We start from the raw sequence: 20,195 nt of genomic DNA, 5'->3' as shown, positions 1-20,195 counted from the left end.
AAATATTCCATTGTAAGTATATACCACATCTTGCTTATTCATTCATCATTTGATGGGCACTTGAGTTACATCCATGTTTTAAATAATATGAATAATGCTGCTAGGAATGTGAGTGTACAAATATCTCTTCAAGACCCTACTTTGTTTTTGGTATATATCCAGAAGTGGAATTTCTAGGTAATATGGTAATTCTACTTTTAATTTATTAAGGAACCTCCATACTTTTTTCCATTGTAGCTGTAGCTGTACCATTTTAAATTCCCACTGACAGTGCACAAGCATGCCAAATTCACCACATCATTGTCAGTACTAACTGTTTTCTAAGAAGTCATTACCAAATCAAATATCATGAAGCTTTTGTCTTGTGTTTTCTTCTAAGAGTTTTGTTGTTTTAGGTCTTATATTTATGTCATTGATCCATTTTGAGTCAATTCTGTATATGGTGTAAGGTAAGGATCAAATGTCATTCTTTTCTATGCAGATATCCATTTTCGACAGCACCATTTGTTGGAAAGACTACCCTTTAGAGTTGAGGAAGATGGCGGAAGAGTAAGACAGAGATCACCTTCCTCCTCACAGATACATCGGAAATACATCTACACGTAGAACTGCTCCTATAGAACACCCACTGAATGCTGACCTCAGCAGAAGACCTCAGACCTCCCAAAAGGCAAGAAACTCCCCACGTACTTGGGTAGGGCAAAAGAAAAAACAGACACCAAAGAATAGGGATGGGACCTGCACCAGTGGGAGGGAGCTGTGAAGGAGGAAAGGTTTCCATACACTAGGCAGCCCCTTCGCGGGTGGAGACTGCAGGTGGCGGAGGGGGGAAGCTTCAGAGCTGCGGAGGAGAGCACAGCAACAGGGATGCGGAGGGCAAAGTAGAGAGATTTCTGCACAGAGGATCGGTGCCGACCAGCAGTCACCAGCCCGAGACACTCGTCTGCTCACCCACCGGGGCGGGTGGGGGCTGGGAGCTGAGGCTCCGGCTTCAGCCGGATCGCAGGGAGAGGACTGGGGTTGGCAGCGTGAACACAGCCTGAAGGGGTAAGTGCACCACGGCTAGCAGGGAGGGAGTCTGGGAAAAAGTCTGCACCTGCCGAAGAGGCAAGAGACTTTCTCTTCCCTCTTTGTTTCCCGGTGCTCGAGGAGAGGTAATTAAGAGAGCTGCTTAAAGGAGCTCCAGAGATGGGCACGAGCCGCGGTAACAGCGCGGACACCCGCGGTAACAGCGCGCACCCCAGAAACAGGCAGGAGATGCTAAGGCTGCTGCTGCCACCAAGAAGCCTGTGTGCAAGCACAGGTCACTATCCACACCTCCCCTCCCGCGAGCCTGTGCAGCCTGCCACTGCCAGGGTCCTGTGATCCAGGGACAACTTCCCCGGGAGAGCGCACGGCGTGCCTCAGGCTGCTGCAACGTCACACTGGCCTCTGCCGCCGCAGGCTCGCCCAGCATCCGTACCCCTCCCACCCCCGGCCTGAGTGAGCCAGAGCCCGCGAATCAGCTGTTCAACCCTGTCCTGTCGGAGCGAAGAACAGATGCCCTCAGGCCACCTACATGCAGAGGTGGGGCCAAATCAAAAGCTGAACCCCGGGAGCTGTGCGAACAAAGAAGAGAAAGAGAAATCCCTCCCAGCAGCCTCAGGAGCAGCAGATTAAATCTCCACAGTCAACTTGATGTACCCTGCATCTGTGGAATACCTGAATAGACAACAAATCATCCCAAATTGAGGAGGTGGAGTTTGGGAGCAAGATAGATTATTTTTCCCCCTTTTCCTTTTTGTGAGTGTGTATGTGTATGCTTCTGTGTAAGATTTTGTCTGTATGGCTTTTCATTCACCATTTGCCCTAGGGTTCTGTCAGTCCGTTTTCTTTTTATTTTTCAAAAAATTTTTTTCTTAATAATTATTTTTTATTTTAATAACTTTATTTTATTTTATCCTCTTTCTTTCTTTCTATTTTTTCTCCCTTTTATTCTGAGCCATGTGGATGAAAGGCTCTTGGTGCTCCTGTGCCTCTGAGGTGGGAGAGCCAACTTCAGCTGATTTCAGGTCCACAAGAGACCTCCCAGCTCCACGTAATGTCAAACGGCGAAAATCTCCCAGAGATCTCCACCTCAACACAAACACCCAGCTTCACTCAATGACCAGCAAGCTACAGTGCTGGACACCCTATGCCAAACAACTACCAAGACAGTAAGACAACCCTGCCCTAGCAGAGACGCTGCTTAAAATCATAAGAAGGCCACAGACACCCCAAAACATACCACCAGATGTGGACCTGCCCACCAGAAAGATAAGATCCAGCCTTATCCACCAGAACACAGGCACTAATCCCCTCCACCAGGAAGCCTACACAACCCACTGAACCAACCTTAGCCACTGGGGACAGACACCTAAAACAACAGGAACTACGAACCTGCAGCCTGCAAAAAGGAGACCCCAAACACAGTAAGATAAGCAAAATGAGAAGACAGAAAAACACACAGCAGATGAAGGAGCAAGGTAAAAACCCACCAGACCTATCAAATGAAGAGGAAATAGGCAGTCTACCTGAAAAAACATTCAGAATAATGATAGTAAAGGTGACCCAAAATCTTAGAAATAGAATAGAGAAAATGCAAGAAACATTTAACAAGGACCTAGAAGAACTAAAGAGGAAACAAGCAACAATGAACAACACAATAAATGAAATTAAAAATACTTTAGAAGGGATCAATAGCAGAATAACTGAGGCAGAAGAATGGATAAGTGACCTGGAAGATAAAGTAGTGGAAATAACTAGTGCAGAGCAGAATAAAGAAAAAAGAATGAAAAGAACTGAGGACAGTCTCAGAGACCTCTGCGAAAACATTAAATGCACCAACATTCGAATTATAGGGGTCACAGAAGAAGAAGAGGAAAAGAAAGGGACTGAGAAAATATTTGAAGAGATTATAGTTGAAAACTTCCTTAATATGGGAAAGGAAATAGTTAATCAAGTCCAGGAAGCACAGAGAGTCCCATACAGGATAAATCCAAGGAGAAACATGCCAAGACACATATTAATCAAACTATCAAAAATTAAATACAAAGAAAACATATTAAAAGCAGCAAAGGAAAAGCAACAAATAACACACAAGGGAATCCCCATAAGGTTAACAGCTGATCTTTCAGCAGAAACTCTGCAAGCCAGAAGGGAGTGGCAGGACATATTTAAAGTGATGAAGGAGAAAAACCTGCAACCAAGATTACTCTACCCAGCAAGGATCTCATTCAGATTTGATGGAGAAATTAAGACCTTTACAGACAAGCAAAAGCTGAGAGAGTTCAGCACCACCAAAACAGCTTTACAACAAATACTAAAGGAACTTCTCTAGGCAAGAAACACAAGAGAAGGAAAAGACCCACAATAACAAACCCAAAACAATTAAGAAAATGGGAATAGGAACATACATATCGATAATTACCTTAAATGTAAATGGATTAAATGCTCCCACCAACAGACACAGAGTGGCTGAATGGATACAAAACAAGACCCATATATATGCCGTCTACAAGAGACCCACTTCAGACCTAGGGACACATACAGACTTAAAGTGAGGGGATGGCAAAAGATATTCCATGCAAATGGAAATCAAAAGAAAGCTGGAGTAGCAATTCTCATATCAGACAAAATAGACTTTAAAATAAAGATTATTAGAAGAGACAAAGAAGGACACTCCATAATGATCAAGGGATCGATCCAAGAAGAAGATATAACAATTGTAAATATTTCTGCACCCAACATAGGAGCATCTCAATACATAAGGCAAATACTAAGAGCCATAAAAGGGGAAATCGACAGTAACACAATCATAGTAGGGGACTTTAACACCCCACTTTGACCAATGGACAGATCATCCAAAATGAAAATAAATAAGGAAACACAAGCTTTAAATGATACATTAAACGAGATGGACTTAATTGATATTTATAGGACATTCCATCCAAAAACAACAGAATACACATTTTTCTCAAGTGCTCATGGAACATTCTCCAGGATAGATCATATCTTGGGTCACAAATCAAGCCTTGGTAAATTTAAGAAAATTGAAATCATATCAAGTATCTTTTCTGACTACAACACTATGAGACTAGATATCAATTACAGGTAAAGATCTGTAAAAAATACAAACACATGGAGGCTAAACAATACACTACTTAATAACCAAGTGATCACTGAAGAAATCAAAGAGGAAATCAAAAAATACCTAGAAACAAATGACAATGGAGACACGACGACCCAAAACCTATGGGATGCGGCAAAAGCAGTTCTAAGTGGGAAGTTTATAGCAATACAATCCTACCTTAAGAAACAGGAAACATCTCAAATAAACAACCTAACCTTGCACCTAAAGCAGTTAGAGAACAAAGAACAAAACATCCCCAAAGTTAGCAGAAGGGAAGAAATCATAAAGATCAGATCACAAATAAATGAAAAAGAAATGAAGGAAACAATAGCAAAGATCAATAAAACTAAAAGCTGGTTCTTTGAGCAGATAAACAAAATAGATAAACCATTAGCCAGACTCATCACAAAAAAAAGGGAGAAGACTCAAATCAATAGAATTAGAAATGAAAAAGGAGAAGTAACAACTGACACTGCAGAAATACAAAGGATCGTGAGAGATTACTACAAGCAACTTTATGCCAATAAAATGGACAACCTGGAAGAAAGGAACTAATTCTTAGAAATGCACCACCTGCCAAGACTGAACCAGGAAGAAATAGAAAATATGAACAGACCAATCACAAGCACTGAAATTGAAACTGTGATTTAAAATCTTCCAACAAACAAAAGCCCAGGGCCAGATGGCTTCACAGGCGAATTCTGTCAAACATTTAGAGAAGAGCTAACACCTATGCTTCTCAAACTCTTCCAAAATATAGCAGAGGGAGGAACACTCCCAAACTCATTCTAAGAGGCCACCATCACCCTGATACCAAAACCAGTCAAAGATGTCACAAAGAAAGAAAACTACAGGCCAATATCACTGATGAACATAGATGCAAAAATCCTCAACAAAATACTAGCAAACAGAATCCAACAGCACATTAAAAGGATCATACACCATGATCAAGTGGGGTTTATTCCAGGAATGCAAGGATTCTTCAACATACGCAAATCAATCAACGTGATACACCATATTAACCAATTGAAGGAGAAAAACCTTATGATCATCTCAATAGATGCAGAGAAAGCTTTCGACAAAATTCAACACCCCAAAATAAAAAAATTCAACACCCATTTATGATAAAAACCCTGCAGAATGTAGGCATAGAGGGAACTTTCCTCAATATGATAAAGGCCATATATGACAAACCCACAGCCAACATCGTCCTCAATGGTGAAAAACTGAAAGCATTTCCACTAAGATCAGGAACAAGACAAGGTTGCCCACTCTCAGCACTATTACTCAACATAGTTTTGGAAGTTTTTGCCACAGCAATCAGAAAAGAAAAAGAAATAAAAGGAATCCAAATCAGAAGAGAAGTAAAGCTGTCACTGTTTGCAGATGACATGATAGTATACATAGAGAATCCCAAAGATGCTACCAGAAAACTGCTAGAGCTAATCAATGAATTTGGCAAAGTAGCAGGATACATACTCTCTTGATTAATGTAGCTTTGTAGTATAGTCTGAAGTCGGGGAATCTGATTCCTCCAGCTCCATTTTTCTTTCTCAAGATTGCTTTGGCTATTCGGGGTCTTTTGTGTTTCCATATAATTAAAAAATTTTTTGCTCTAGTTCTGTGAAAAATGCCAATGGTAGTTTGATAGGGATTGCACTGAATCTGTAGATTGCCTTGGGTAGTTCATATCATCTTACCTCATGTGCCTACTTATCTCTAAGTGAGTCCTGCACACTGTATTTGAAAAGAGAGGCCTTGGGAGTTGTTAACCTTCTCCAGAAAGGATTTTCATTTACTCCCACCCAGTAACTGGGCAGCCAGTGCAGGGACTGTTTACTTTCAGACCACCCTCACTCTTAGGTTGCAACTTGATAACCCACCCCAATGTAAGAGGATTCACAGGGCTCCATTCCTTGGTGGCCCTGCAGTCCAACTTTTGTCTACTTGGCTATTAAAGCTCTGCTCAGCCCCTTAGCTTTGTAGTAAACATCTCCAGGGCAAAAGCAGCCCCATTTTTAGGCTCAGCACTTTGATTTCTGCCATCTTCTGAATCTTGGCCTAGAAACCGTTTGCTCTTTTTAGCTCTCTTACTTGATATATTTTCTAATTTTTCTAATTGTCCTTCACTGACAAGTATGTGTGAATCATGTGCTCTTCCATTCCCAAGACAGAACCTTAGTGGATTCCTCTTCATCTATACAATATATTCTCAAATTGCTCTGGAGATGTTAATTACACTTATTCCAAAGTCTTCTTTAAACAACTAGAGTTGTTTATGTGAAATCTGTTTCATCAGGTTTTACCTTTTTGTTTACGAGCTTAGTTCTTTTACAGAATTAGTTCTGTTTACATATGAAACTGTTCCCGGATGTCTGCTCATCTTGATATTTGCGATGCCAGTTTGCCCATGCTTTCAAAGACCTCCTTCCCTCCAGGAGGAGGATACTGCCCCCAGGTGAGAGCCACTCCCTCAATCTGCCAGCTAACACCCACTTTTGCCATTTCTCTCTGGCCAAATGCTCCCTCCCAATGCCCAAGAATCACCTCTAAAACAAATGTCCTGGCAACAGAAGGCCTTCATCATCTGGAGCAAATGCTTGCATTCTGTCGAATATGCCTCAGTTTTCCTTTCAGTTGGGCCCTTGTGGAGACTTGAAAAGGGGGAAAGAAGGGTGAGAATGCAGTAGTGAGAAGGAACTGCAAGGAGAAGAAAGACTATGAGTAGGACCAGGAGACAGGAAAGCAGGGGCCCGTGGACAAGAAAACACAGGCAGCCCACAGGGCTGGACCTCTGAGAGGGTGAGAGGCTGCAGAGATGGGGCCAGGGAACAGGCTGTGGCACACTAGAGCCAAAGGGGGATGAGGAGTCTGCCCTCCATGTGGCAGGCAAGGAGGAGCTTGGGGGACTGAGCAGAATTACTTGGTCACTTGGTCTGCCATGTGGAGGGCCTGGCTTGAAGTGCCACCTGGCACAGCGGTCTGGTGCCAGGTCCACAGACCCTGGGAAACAGCAGAGGTTCCTGAGAGCTGGGTCACTCACCAGCAGGCGGGGGCCTTCCGGAAAGTCACAGGCCTCCAATGAAGACGAGTATGTAGGCAGGCAGGAGGCTTGCTTACACCCGTTCTCTGCTTTCCATACTTTGATCAGTCCCCGCTCATCCACGGTGACAGCCAGTTGCAGCCGAGGGTAAGTCACCAAATTCACCAAAGCTGCAGGCTGTAGAGGGCTCGACAGAGCTCCGTGCCCTAGGCAACAACAAAATTAACGTAACAACTCACATAGGGCCCATTTATTTCCTAAATGCTTATTATTTTCATTCATTTGACCATCACCCAGTGCACACAGGGGATGTGCAGGTGTAAAGGATGTGATCCCCATCCTCACAGGCTGCACAGCATGGTAGGGAACACAACACAGGAGCAATGTTCTACCACAGAGGAGACAGGTGTGTCCTGGAGGAGAGCAGTGGCTGAGCATGGGTGTTGAGACTGCCTGGGGTTGGTGCCATTGCAGGGGGACTGAGGGTGGGGTCCTTCATGTGCACTGGGCACAGGATGTCTGAAGCACTCCCAGTGGTTACCTATGGCTCAACTAAAGAAGGCTGGGCAGGGAGGCAGGACCCAACACTACCCACCCTGACCAGGATCTGGGCTGTGCTTGGGACCCAGGCTGTGCTGGGGACCTGGGCTGTACTCAGGACCTGGGCTGTGCAGGGCTGCATAAAGAGAATTTCCACGTGGAGCATCTCACTTGGTCCCCAAGGAACCCAGGTTTACAGATAAGCTAATTCAGCCTTGTAGTTGTAAACAGTTTTTGTTGCATATCTACAACTGCCCTGCTCAGAACATGCCCTTCCCAGTGGTGTGCCCAGCAGTGCCACCGCGGGCCAGGCCTGGCGAAGGCCCATGCCCTGTCACGGCCATTAGCACAGAGGAAAATGACTGGTCCGAGATGGGCTGATTCCCAGATACATGGTCTCTCCCACGATTCTGAAAGCTAGAACAGCGAGGTAAGAGCCCGGGTCCAGCAGGCCCACAGCACATTAGGACAGGGCATCAGAGAACCAATCCTCTAATTGCTGTTTCTGAGTTTCTCAGAGTTGCCACATGGGGTTTGTTTCCAATTTGGAGTTATTATGGTTCTTTTTCTATCAGGTGTTATCACGTTAGCATGATCTTTTTCCAATCATGATATCCCAGTATTCTTCCATTCTTTTCTTTCTTCCCCCTCACATCAGCAAATCAACAGTTGATTTCTGTTGCTTAAACAGCTAACAAGACTATTACTAGTAGGGACTCAGCACCGGTGACTGGCTCATGTCAAGTAGGTCTCGGAGAATACACATTATTCGCCAGTGGCTAGTAGTATGGAAGTGGGTAAAGAAGCAGTGAAACTCCCCTTCCCATTTCAGAATAGGAAGTAGCAACCAGGGAAACAGAGTTCAGAAACAGGCTACATACTGCATGACTCCAACAAAATGATTGAGCTTTTTAAAAATAAAATAAGATTGGAGATGTGTTCACAAAGAGGATTAAGATTGGGAAGCCAGGCAGAATAGGTGCCGAGGGGTCTAGCCCTGTCTAACAGTCCCACACTGTGACCAATGGACCACACTAGAGTTCAACAAACCATGGCCTGCAGCCAAACCCAGCCCACTGACCATTTTTGTATTTTCGTTAAAAAAAAAATCAAAGAATATTTCATGACACATGAAAAAAACAAGAAACTCACATGTGAGTGTCCATAAGTACAGTTTTATTGGAACACAGCCACTCCCTTTTTGTTTACTTGTATACAGCTGCTTCTGCATTTCAGCCACATAGTTAAGTAGTTGCAACAGGACCACGTGGTCTGCAAAGCCTGAAATATTTGCTCTCTGGCCCTTTACAGAAAAGGTCTGCCACCCCAGCACCAAAGCTCTTTATGTTCAAGTCAAGACCTTTTTGTTTTGGCAACTATGGAACCTCCCAGCCTTCAGGTCTTCTTCCTGCCCGAGAGCCCCTCATCTAAGCCTGTGTGGTCTCATGTCCACAGCATAAGGTGGGTCAGGGCAACCCAACTGCAATGAAACAGAAACCAGCCACCTGCACCCATCAGTCACCAGAAACCTTCACTCGAAATTATAATGTCAAACATCACAATGTATATGAGGAAAATAAAGCACGTGGAAGAGGAAAAAAACATAAACAAATGAAAAAACTGACCATGGAGGAAAGACATATGAGGCAAATAACTGTATCCTTTAAACAACAAAAAAGAGCAATCAGAGAATATGAAAATGGATAGGAAAGCTTTTAACAATTAGTACCAACCAAGTTATCGAGGCTTTAACACTTAAGTTTGCAAGTGGGGTGAGTAAAAGCTGCATTATCTGGGCAAAACCACCCAGAGGCTGGCATTGGCTCCAATGTGGACAGCACAGAACTGGGCATGGCAGCTGTCAATCCCCTTGCATAAACAGCCTCCATCAGGCACTGCAAAAATGCCCATCTCCCTGAGGCAGGACAGCAGAAAGTCAAGGGCATTTGCGATCAATCAGACTCAAGTCTGAAGTGTGACCTGGCACAGCGACTGAGCCTCCTGCAGCTCAGATTTCTCATCTGTACAATAGGGCTCCCACTCCTCACCTCACAAGTTGGCTGTGATGGTAAAGAATAAAGGCAAAGGGCCTTGCTAAGACTGAGGACATAGCAGGATCTGGTCACTTCTCATCCTGGCTCCCTCCTGGACAGCTCACCTCTTGCAGATCCCAGGCACACACGGTGCCATCTGACGACACGGCGCACACCATGGACTTCTCCCGCCCATCAAACCAGTACTCTTTGGTTGAGATGTAGGCCAGCTCATCTATCTGTCCTGAAAGAGAACACAGACTTGCCTTAAGCACAAACATGGATGCCTGGGATGTGAACATTCAACTTAGTGAAGGGGAGGCAGGCAAGTCATTCCTTTTCTCTCTCAGGAGCATGACAGGTGCTGATTCTGGGGACAGTGGTGGACAGAAAGAGCTGGGACTTCAGACGTACAATTTGGGTATCATGCCTAGGACTGCTTACCACCCACCAGCCATGTTACTGTGAACAACACTTACAACATCCTTATCTCTTAGTTTCTGTTTCTTTCTACTCTGAAATAGATGTAATGATCTCTGTTAGGATCAAATGATAACAGAGGTATAGAACATAGCAGAGTATGTCCTCATTGTGTGGCATTTTCCAACTAATTTGCTGAAAAACCAAATCCCTGGAGATCTGACCAGGGAAAGAGTGGGAATGCACAGTTACCACCTTCCCCACCCCATACCTTTGTGCCCAGCAATGGCTTTGCAGATAAAGTCCTTCTCTGGCCACCCAGATTCCATTTGGAACTCCAGCTTGGATCAGCAGAGATAGTACTGTTTCCATGTCTGTGTGCCCAGGGTCATCTGGGAGGCTTTACAGGAGGACCAGCGTCTCAGACACAGCTGCCTGAAACAAAGACCCCACAGTCCCAGGCAGAACAGGAGTCATTAGAAGGTGTTTTGGCATCAGTAGGCCTAGCTTTGATTCCCAGCTTCACCATCTACTAGCTTGGACAACTCACTTTGCCTATGTAGGCCTCAGTTTCCTCCACCGTTAAATGGGGATAATGATATGACACTGAATTAGTGCTCACCACATGTCAGGAATAGGTGCTTTTTGTGTTTCCAGTCAATCTATATAACAACCCCATGAAGTAGGTCCTCATCTCCATTTTAGATATGAGAGAGGGGTTAAACAACTAACCTAGGGTCATGCAGCCTTGGTCATGCAACTGGAACTCAAGAGTCTGCATTTTTTTGAAGCCTCCAACTATTGTTGAACTTCAATTTTGTCAGCCCTTCATGCATTTTGTTGCTTTGTTATTAGGTCCGTATACATTTATAATTTTTTAGATCTTCTTGATGGATTGATCTGTTTATTATTATAAAATATCCTTCTTTGTCCCTAGTAACACTTTTTGTCTTAAAGTCTATTTTGTCTGTTATTAGCATAGTCATTCTAGCTCTCTCTTGGTTGCTGTTTGCATGGTATATGTTTCCATTCTATTATTTTCAACCTGTATCTTTGAATCTAAAATGTGTCTATTGTAAAGAGCATATACTTGGATATTTTTAATCCCTTCTGCCAATCTCTGCCTTTTCATTGGAGTGTTTAATCCATATATATTTAATACAACTGATAAGATAGGATTTACATATGTCATTTTGCTTATTTCTATGCATTTTTCCTTCTATTCCTCTGGTTCTTTTGTATTAAGTATTTTCTTGTGTCCTATTCCCTTGTCATTTCTTCAACTGTATATTCTTTTAATTCTTAGTGGTTGCCTTGGGGATTACCGGATAAAATCTTAATTTATGACAATCTAGTTTTGATTAATATCAAGTTAATAGTATCAAAAAACTTAGCTCCTGTATAGCTCCATTTTATGCCCCTCTCATTCATGCTGTTATTGTCATACAAATTACTTCTTCATACATTATGTACCCAATGGAGAGTCACAATTATTGTTTTATGCAGTTGTCCTTTAAATCACGTAGGAAAAAAGGAGTTACAAACAATTCATTTATTTTGCCTTTTATATACACCCATGTAGTTACTTTACTGGTGCTACTTCTTCACGTGGATTCAAGTTCCTGTCTAATGTCCTTTCATATCAATCTGAAAGACTCTCTTTAGTATTTTTTGTAGGGTACGTCTACTAGCAACAAATTCTTAGAGCTTTTGTTAATCTGGGAATGTCTTAATTTTCTCCTTCATTTTGCTAGATATAGAATTCTTGATGACAATCTTTTTCTTCCCACACCTTCAATACATCAGCCCACTCCTTTTTGGGCTCCATGGTTTTTTATGAGAAATCAACCATTAATCTCATTGGGGTTGTCCTGTACATGATGAGTTGCTTCTCTCTTGATGCTTTCAAGATTCTGTCTTTGGCTTTCAAGTTGGATTATAAAGTGTCTTGAAATGGAACTCCTTTGACTTTATCCTACTTGCAGCTCACTGAGCTTCTGGATGTGCAAATTAACATTTTTCATCAAATTTGGGAAGTTTTCAGCCATATCTTTAAATACTTTCTACTTTCTTTCTCCTCTCATCTGGAACTCCCTATTATTTGTTGCTTGCATGCTTGATGGTATCCCACAGGTCTCTTAGGCACTATTCATTTTTCTTCATCTTTAGCTTCATTGCGTTCCTCAGACTGGATAATCTCAACTGACCTATATTCCAGTTTACTGATTCTTTCTTCTGCCTGCTCAAATCTGCTCTTGAATTTTTAATTTGATATTGTACTTTCCTACTCCATAATTTCTGTTTAGTTTTTATAATTTCTCTTTATTAATATTCTCTATTAATGAGACACTGTTCTCATACTTCCCTTTAGTTCTTTTCACATGGTTTCCTCTAGTTCTTTGCACATACTGAAATAGTTGATTTAAAGTCTTTGTCTAGTAAGTCTGATGCCTGGGCTTCCTTGGGGACAGTCTCTATTGTTTGCTTTGTTTCCTGCATATTAGCCACACTTTATATCTTTGCATGACTTATAACTTCTGTTGAAAACTGAACATTTTAAATAACATAATGTAGAACTCTGGAAATCTGATTCCACCCCACCCCTGTTTTATTATAGCCGTTATTATTTTTTGTTTGTTTAGTGGAGTAACTCTGAAAAGTTTCTGAACTCTGAAAGTCTGTATTCTTTGTTATGTAGGGCCACTTATGTCTCTGTTCAGTTAAATTAATGTGCAGTAATGAGAGAACAAAGATTTCATAAATTTCTGGAACCACTAAATTTCCTAGTCATTGCCAAACGCTCTATGTGCAGGTTGGGGCATGTGTTCAACACTCAGCCAGGCAGTTGACTTCTCTGTCTTAGTCTTCACTTCCTGCTTCCACGGAACCTCAAGGTTAACCAGAGGTAAAAGTTTAGAGCCCTTTTATATCTTCCCTGAGTTAGCACACAGTCCTGCATAAGCACTTGGCCTTCTAGATTCCTAGGAATGTGTTGGAGCTTTCCAAAACCCCTAAGGACATCACATTCCCAGTTTTCCTTTTAAACTCTTTGGTTGGCCTATTGTTTCCTTAACTATCATTCATCAACTCTGATTAAAGACTAATTAAAAAGTTAATCAGGGCTTCCCTGGTGGTGCAGTGGTTGAGAGTCTGCCTGCCAATGCAGGGGACATGGGTTCATGCCCCGGTCCGGGAAGATCCCACATGCCGCGGAGCAGCTGGGCCTGTGAGCCATGGCCGCTGAGCCTGCGTGTCCGGAGCCTGTGCTCCACAACAGGAGGGGCCACAACAGTGAAAGGCCTGTGTACCGCAAAAAAAAAAAAAAAAAAAAAAAAAAGTTAATCAATTCTCTTTAGTTGTCTTGACAGATGCCCCAAGGTAAAGGTTTTTCACATTGGGTAAACTTCAAGCAAGGTAAAATAAAGACAGCTTACATGTGAGCTCTTCCAGGAAACACCAGACAGGTTGAACAATGACAATTCTCTGGGAATAAGGCCTTGAAGAATCTCTAATCCCATTCTTACCCTTCCAGTGACTGCAGCTCCTGGTTTCACTGTGATTGTGAACTGTTGGTATTCAAGGCTAACACAAAGCTGGAAGGTTGTTATGGGAACAGAGTAAGTGAACACTTGCTGCTCTTACTGAGAATAAGCCATTTTTTTCTTGAATAAACACTTCCCAGACTACTGTAAGTCTCTGGTTAATTTCCAGAGTTCTGTAAAAGTTGATTTTGACAATTTATGCCAGTTTTCTCATTGCTTTTGTGGAACAGAAAATTTTCAGAAGTCATTAATCCACCATTTTCCAAGAGTCTGCATCCTTAACTTGTATGTATCAATAACTACTGACAATTCTATGATAGCAACTCGCTTATAAGGCTGTTGAAGATAAAACATTAGCTCATCCACACTATGGAGAATACTGAATCCCCACCTAGTCTGTGGACCCCAAAGTGAGTGAGACATGGCCCTTGCCCTACGAGTACTCTCAAATGGTGGTTAGGAGGATAAGTAAAACTAAAATTCTGGAGAGAAATGCTAAGTTTCAGAAGGGGCAGCCTATAGTGCCATGGAAGTAAAGCACAAGGAGAGTGAACATCTGGGAGAGGATTAGGGAGGCCCCATGGACAAAGGCTTTCAAAATTTACAGTCACCAGAGTTGATACAGCATCAGAGGACTCCAGTCATATCTCACAGAGGAGAAAAATGAGGCTGGGTGGGAAATAAGTAGCTCACAGCCCATGGTCCCAATAAGTACAATGCAAAGAGTTTCTCTCCATTCAAAGCCTGTACACTCACTGAGCACCTATGTGTCAGGCTCTGTAGTAGGCACTAGTGACCTCTAACACACTGGGAAGGATCCAGTGCTTATGTCGGATATGGGTTTTCCTGTCCTCACTGAAACCCTGTTCCTTCTACCAGAAGTAGCATACTCACAGCCTGCAGGCAGAATGGGCAACCAGATTACCTTGTCTGGCCTGCATAGGATTGGCCTACTTGAACTAGCTGTCAATACTTAAAAATCAAGAGATTTCACATACAAATTAGGTAAAAGAAGAAGATCTCTAGCTATACTGAAATCAAATTCTCACCTGGAAAAATTTATCTGGGGCCACACAGAACGGTACTCCTCAGACAAGAATGAGCTTTCAGGGAATTCCCTGGTGGTCCAGTGGTTAGGACTCTGTGCTTTCACTGATGAGGGCCTGGGTTCGATCCCTGGTTGGGGAGCTAGGATCCTGCAAGCCGCATGGCACAGCCAAAAAAAAAAGAATGAGCTTTCAGCTCCACCATGGCCTTCACCATCCCTTTTATCTCTTGGACTAAGAGGCTGAGTATCAGCTGCCTCACATCATCATTCTTATGTTGTTGACTTTCTTTTAGTTGAAATAAACAGAAAGGGAAATTTCTTGTACCCATATCTCAACCTAAACAGTGTGAAAATAAAAGCTAGACTAAGAAGATAATGTGGTTTAAAAAAAAAGGGGGATAACATTTCTTTGTGGAAGTGAAATCTATTTCTACATATTTAAGGCCATTATACATCAAACCATAAGTAGGAACCATAACCAATATTCAGAAGAAATAAAACCAAGTGATTTGACCAAAAAAAGGCAGACTGTCAACAAGGCTGAAGTGTGCACATGAGTAAAGTATGAGATAAGCCTCTGAAATACAAGGATGTATCAAGTGAAAAAACACCATGGCACCAAAACCTTTCAGAAAGCAATTAACAGCAGAACAATCTACTGTACACAAACAAAAAATATATATATATATATTTTGCTTAAACAAAAGCAAATATTTGCAATTTTACTTTTAACCAAAAATCTAACGCATAGTGTGTTAAAGAGATGGCAGAATTTAAAAGGTCATGAAGCATTTTAAAGAAGTAACTTGCAGTGTTTTAAATTAGAATTATAGAGTACATATTAAAAACATATGACCGGTTAACCATGTTCATTACTGTGCCCGTAAGAGTTTCTATGGGCCTGGAGAGTTTTGGGGCCTAGTACCCATGACAGATATAACATTAGAAATGACACGTGCATGTGACGATGCTCCTGGAATGCTGTTGCAGTTGTCCTAGTTCCAGAAACATAAACCCAGTGTTTTTTATATAAACATAGGTCAAGGATACCATACCAAAGAATGACTGTAGGCTAAAAAGAGTTTAGCACCAAAAACTATAAAATAGTAATGAACCGAAAACCCATTCATGACTTGGCTTGCAGACAGCTGAAGAATCGGCTTGAGGAACCTGGAGGTACACACAATATGGTAACACATGCATACATGTGGGGGTTAGGTGATAAGCTGCTCAAGAGATTTTATGAACTGCTGAAAGAAATATATTACTTATGTTACTCAAAGGGAAATTCCTACCCCAGCTTATCAGTAAAGATGAGAACAAAGACTAGGGTTTAGGGTTGGCATCCTACCCATTTCAACTGTGAGAATTGCCCTCCAAGGGCTTCCACAAATAGTTACACCAATCTATGAGTCAACTCATTTATTTCTAGTGACACAGTGTCTTTGAGAATCACATTTGGCAAGACATTCTCTTGTCCACTTATCTACAGAGAAATCAATTTCCAGAATTGAATGTTCTATGTAGAGTACATTCCCCAAATTGTAGCGATAAAGACTGAAATCCAGTAAAAGTTCCCTTACTTTAAAATTGACTAGAGATTAACATCATTTTTCTAATTAGTATGATTAGCAATAAAAAAATGAATAAAAAGCAACAAACAGAACAGTGCTGTATGATACTGAAAACTAAATATGGCAAGATTGGCATTCCACAATTCTCAAATTTATCAATTCACAGTTATTATAAAAATAAAAACCATCAAGCAAAGATTCCCTCCATGTTTGGAGGAAACTTCATGTGAACAGTTGTTTTCCATAAGGAAAGACTAAAACTAAATGTAGCTCCTAGTTGATAGTCAAGGCTATATAGTCTCTCCTATATACTACAAGAGGCAGAAGATCTGACACTTACCCCTTGGGACAAAAGAAAAGATGTCAGGTTCCAAAGGAGGAATGAACAGAAAAGAAAAATTTAATAATTTAATTATTAAAATATTTTTTATTTTCTACTTTTAATTTTTTGAATTTTATTTAAGTTCTAATATCAAACACGCTTATATAACTATGTTGTTACACCAAAGTTGAAATCAAATAAAAGTGGTTCATTTGTCTATTGATTTTTTCTATCAGCCAGCTGCATTCAAGTTGCTGTACATTTCTGCCCCTGAGTTTGGCACCCCCACCTACATCAACCTCCAGTTGATTAACAAAATCGCTTATATTTCAATACACTATAAAAAAAGTCTCACACCCCCATCTAGGGAGGAGTTTCCTGCTGGTAAGGGCTGTGGATTGTCCCTTCTTGTCTACTTAGCAGAAACGCAGTGAGTGCTGAAAAGTACACCCCTCTCTCCTTTGAGGGATACTCTCCTGAGCAGGCCTGGCTCTTCCTCCACTCACCTCCACAGTTCCTTGGTCCTTGAAGCCTCATTCCAGACCTAGAAGAGTATCTGGTCAGTCAACATGCAATTAGTGCCTAGCCTGCCAGGCCCTGTGGAGGGGACAGAGAGCTAAATGAGACCCAGTGCTTGCACTCAAGAACACTCACCGTGGGGAGTTAGAGACAAATTCAGACAATCAAATAAAACACACCAAATAATGAATGACAAAGGAGAGAATGACCAACTCAGTTGGAGCCAAGGGGTTCAGAAGTAATTACTGATCAACTCCTGAAGGATGAGCAGTTATCCTCTAAGAAAATGGCTGAAGTATTTCAGGGAGAGAAAGATCCACTTGGGCAAAGATTCAGAAGTATGAAAAAGATGATGAGTAAGTTGCCTTAATCAGAACATAGAGAAAGGAGCTGGAGACAGGCTTAGACCAACTCTTGGAAGTCAGAAGGGCAAAAACAGTGAGAACTGTGAATGGAAAAGTGGCAAGTCAAACTGTGTTTTAGGCTGCTATGAGAAGGAAGGATTTGGAGACTTCCCTGGTGGTCCAATGGTTAAGAATCCGCCTTCCAATGCAGGGGGCACAGGTTGGATACCTGGTCGGGGAACTAAGATCCCACATGCTGGGGCAACTAAGCCCATGAGCGCTCTAGAGCCTGTGTGCCACAACTAGACAGCCCGTGCACCGCAATGGAAGATCCCACGTGCCACAACAAAGATCCTGTGTGCTGCAAATAAGACCCGATGCAGCAAAATAAATAAATAGTTTTTTAAAAAAAAGACTCTGAGCTTCCACTGTAAGGGGCATGGGTTGGATCCCTGGTTGGGGAAGTAAGATCCTGTAAGCCACGTGGTAGGGCCAATTAAAAAAAAAAAAGAGAGAGAGAGAAGGAAGGACTGGAAACGAGGGCAGAGCAGCAGGACCCATAAGAAGGCTGCTGCAATGGAGTAAATTAAGGCTCTGGCTAAAGGGATGTCCCAGAGATGCCAAGGTGAAGGAACAGAACTGCTACCTGGGGAGGGCACACAGGCCCTATTCCCACAAACTGCTCTCTGCAGAAGTATCTGGAAGAGATTCAGGTGGCCCTGGGAAGGGATCAGAGTACCCTGCCTCCCCCTCGCTCAGGCCCACACCTGCATCCTGGAACTTCTTGGCCTCTCCAGCTGGGCCACCCTGGATTCTGGGGCCTATACAGCTTCAGTAGAAACCACTCTGGAGCTTTCTGTGGCCCAGACCTACTGAGGGTCCCATCCAGATACGTGGCTTTCCAGGCCCTGGCAGAAATAACAACCACCCTGTCTGAGCCCAGGTTCCTACTTCCACAGCCCTCACTCACCCGAAATCAAAGTTTCTCAGTCCTTAAGAAATCTTTTTGGCTAGTAGGAATGTAAAGTTGATATTTTGCAATAATCAAACCAAGTAAGAAGATTTCCGCATTCTGTTTTTCTATAGTTCCCGGTTCAAAACCCAATTGAGGTGTTCTTACTTCCCTAACATAAAATTATAGTATGTAATATAGCCTGCAAAATGGGTATTACCCACCTTGGAGAATGCCTCTGTTAGATGCTGATCTTCATGATGACACTGTGAGGCAGGGTTTATTGACCTCATTTTACCTAACAGGGAAACCAGAACCTGGAGAAGTTGCTGCTATCAAAGGGTAAATGGCACCTCCCTTTCAAAATCTGCTGGGAGACTACCTGGGTGACCTCAGCCAATGCACTCACGGCATGATACTTTCCCTATTGGTAAAAATGGGGATAACAACGCAGTATTTTACTTGATACATTTAAGTTATAATTACACAATTCAGGTAAGGGTCTGTTTATTAATCTTTTTGTAAAATGATATAATAATGTATTTTAAAAGTAAAGAAATTCATTTACTCAACAAACATTTACTTAGAGTACACGAAATATCAAGCCATACGCTGAGTGTATACACACAGTGATCATACAGTGGTTATACACACAGCGATGCAAGAGACAAAAGAATGAGTCTAGCGGGGGTCGGGGGTGGGGGGGAAGCAAACATTTAACAAGTACAGTATGTGATCATTTAGTTACAGTTGTGCTGCGTAAGAGCACAGAGGAGGAAGAGCTCGGAACACAACAGGGGCAGAAGCGCTGATCAGACTAATGCACTAAACAGGCACTTAGGGCGCACAGCCAGTACAGTTCGACTGGCTGGGAAGGGACAGGCGGAGTCCGCAGGAGGAGGTGCCACTCACGGGGAGAGCACGGCTTTCCAGGCAGGCCTCAGAAGGGAAATTCCAGAATATTCCAGAAGAGGTGGGGATCCCTAGGCCAATCTTAGGGGTGAACCCTGTTCACAGGTGCCCGGTGCAAGCCAACCGCGCAGGAGCTCTGGACACACCGACAGACGGAGGGACGGAGGGACGGAGGGATAAGAGGCTTTCAGAGAGACCCCTTCATAGGTCGCCGAGGTCGCCACCCCGGGGGCCAAAAGCGCCCTCTGCAGATCGCGGATTCCGGGCCGTCCGACGCCCCCTCCCAGATTTGGGAAACTGAGGCTCCGAGGGGACGGGCCGACCGTGGACACGCCAGTGTCCACGAGCCCAGCCCTGCCTCCCGCCTGGGACAGGACGCGCTACCCTGTCCACCTGGGCGACGCAGAGCATGTCTCGGGCCTCCAAAAACACATGCAGCAGCTCGTGCAAACCCATCTGCGGCTCCACAGCGCCCGCCCCCATGGCTGCCTGGGTCGGGCTACACCTTTGCTGCGCTTCCGCCCCCGCAGGCCGAGCCCCGCCCGCTCGCTTAATCCTCGCCCAGCCTCCGCGCTTCCTTTCGGAACACCCACTTCTACTAATCCGCTCACCAGCCCCACTTCTACTTGGCCTCAGACTGGCTTCTGCCCTTGTCCTGACATTCGCTGAGACCCTTGCCCACCCCCTTATACTGACATTCATCCTCGTTCTGACCTTCGCCCTGACCCTCACGCGGGACCTTGTGGTGCCCCTGAACCCAGCACCTTCCGAGCCCTTGCCCTGGTGGCGGCCCTTA

The 20,195-nt window shown here is 43.2% G+C and overlaps 1 protein-coding gene across 1 annotated transcript in view; it reads right to left on the bottom strand.

The window, feature by feature from the left end:
- The window catches only part of FBXW12 (F-box and WD repeat domain containing 12), a 38,642-nt gene extending 18,745 nt beyond the window's left edge, over window positions 1–19,897 (bottom strand). The window contains 5 exon segments of the mRNA XM_022560681.3: window positions 7,194–7,390; window positions 9,885–10,010; window positions 10,458–10,621; window positions 17,179–17,216; window positions 19,784–19,897. Of these exon segments, the coding sequence (XP_022416389.2) occupies window positions 7,194–7,390; window positions 9,885–10,010; window positions 10,458–10,621; window positions 17,179–17,216; window positions 19,784–19,882 (624 nt within the window). The 5' untranslated portion in view covers window positions 19,883–19,897.
- Between the last annotated feature and the right edge of the window lie 298 nt (window positions 19,898–20,195).

The sequence above is a fragment of the Delphinapterus leucas genome, chromosome 6 (assembly GCF_059928025.1).
Source record: "Delphinapterus leucas isolate spDelLeu-1000000601 "Yukka" chromosome 6, BTC_Dleu_Yukka2, whole genome shotgun sequence".
NCBI classification, from domain to species: Eukaryota; Metazoa; Chordata; class Mammalia; order Artiodactyla; family Monodontidae; genus Delphinapterus; species Delphinapterus leucas.
Note: the sequence above shows the minus strand (reverse complement) of the source record. Positions and strands in the feature narration are given on the sequence as shown.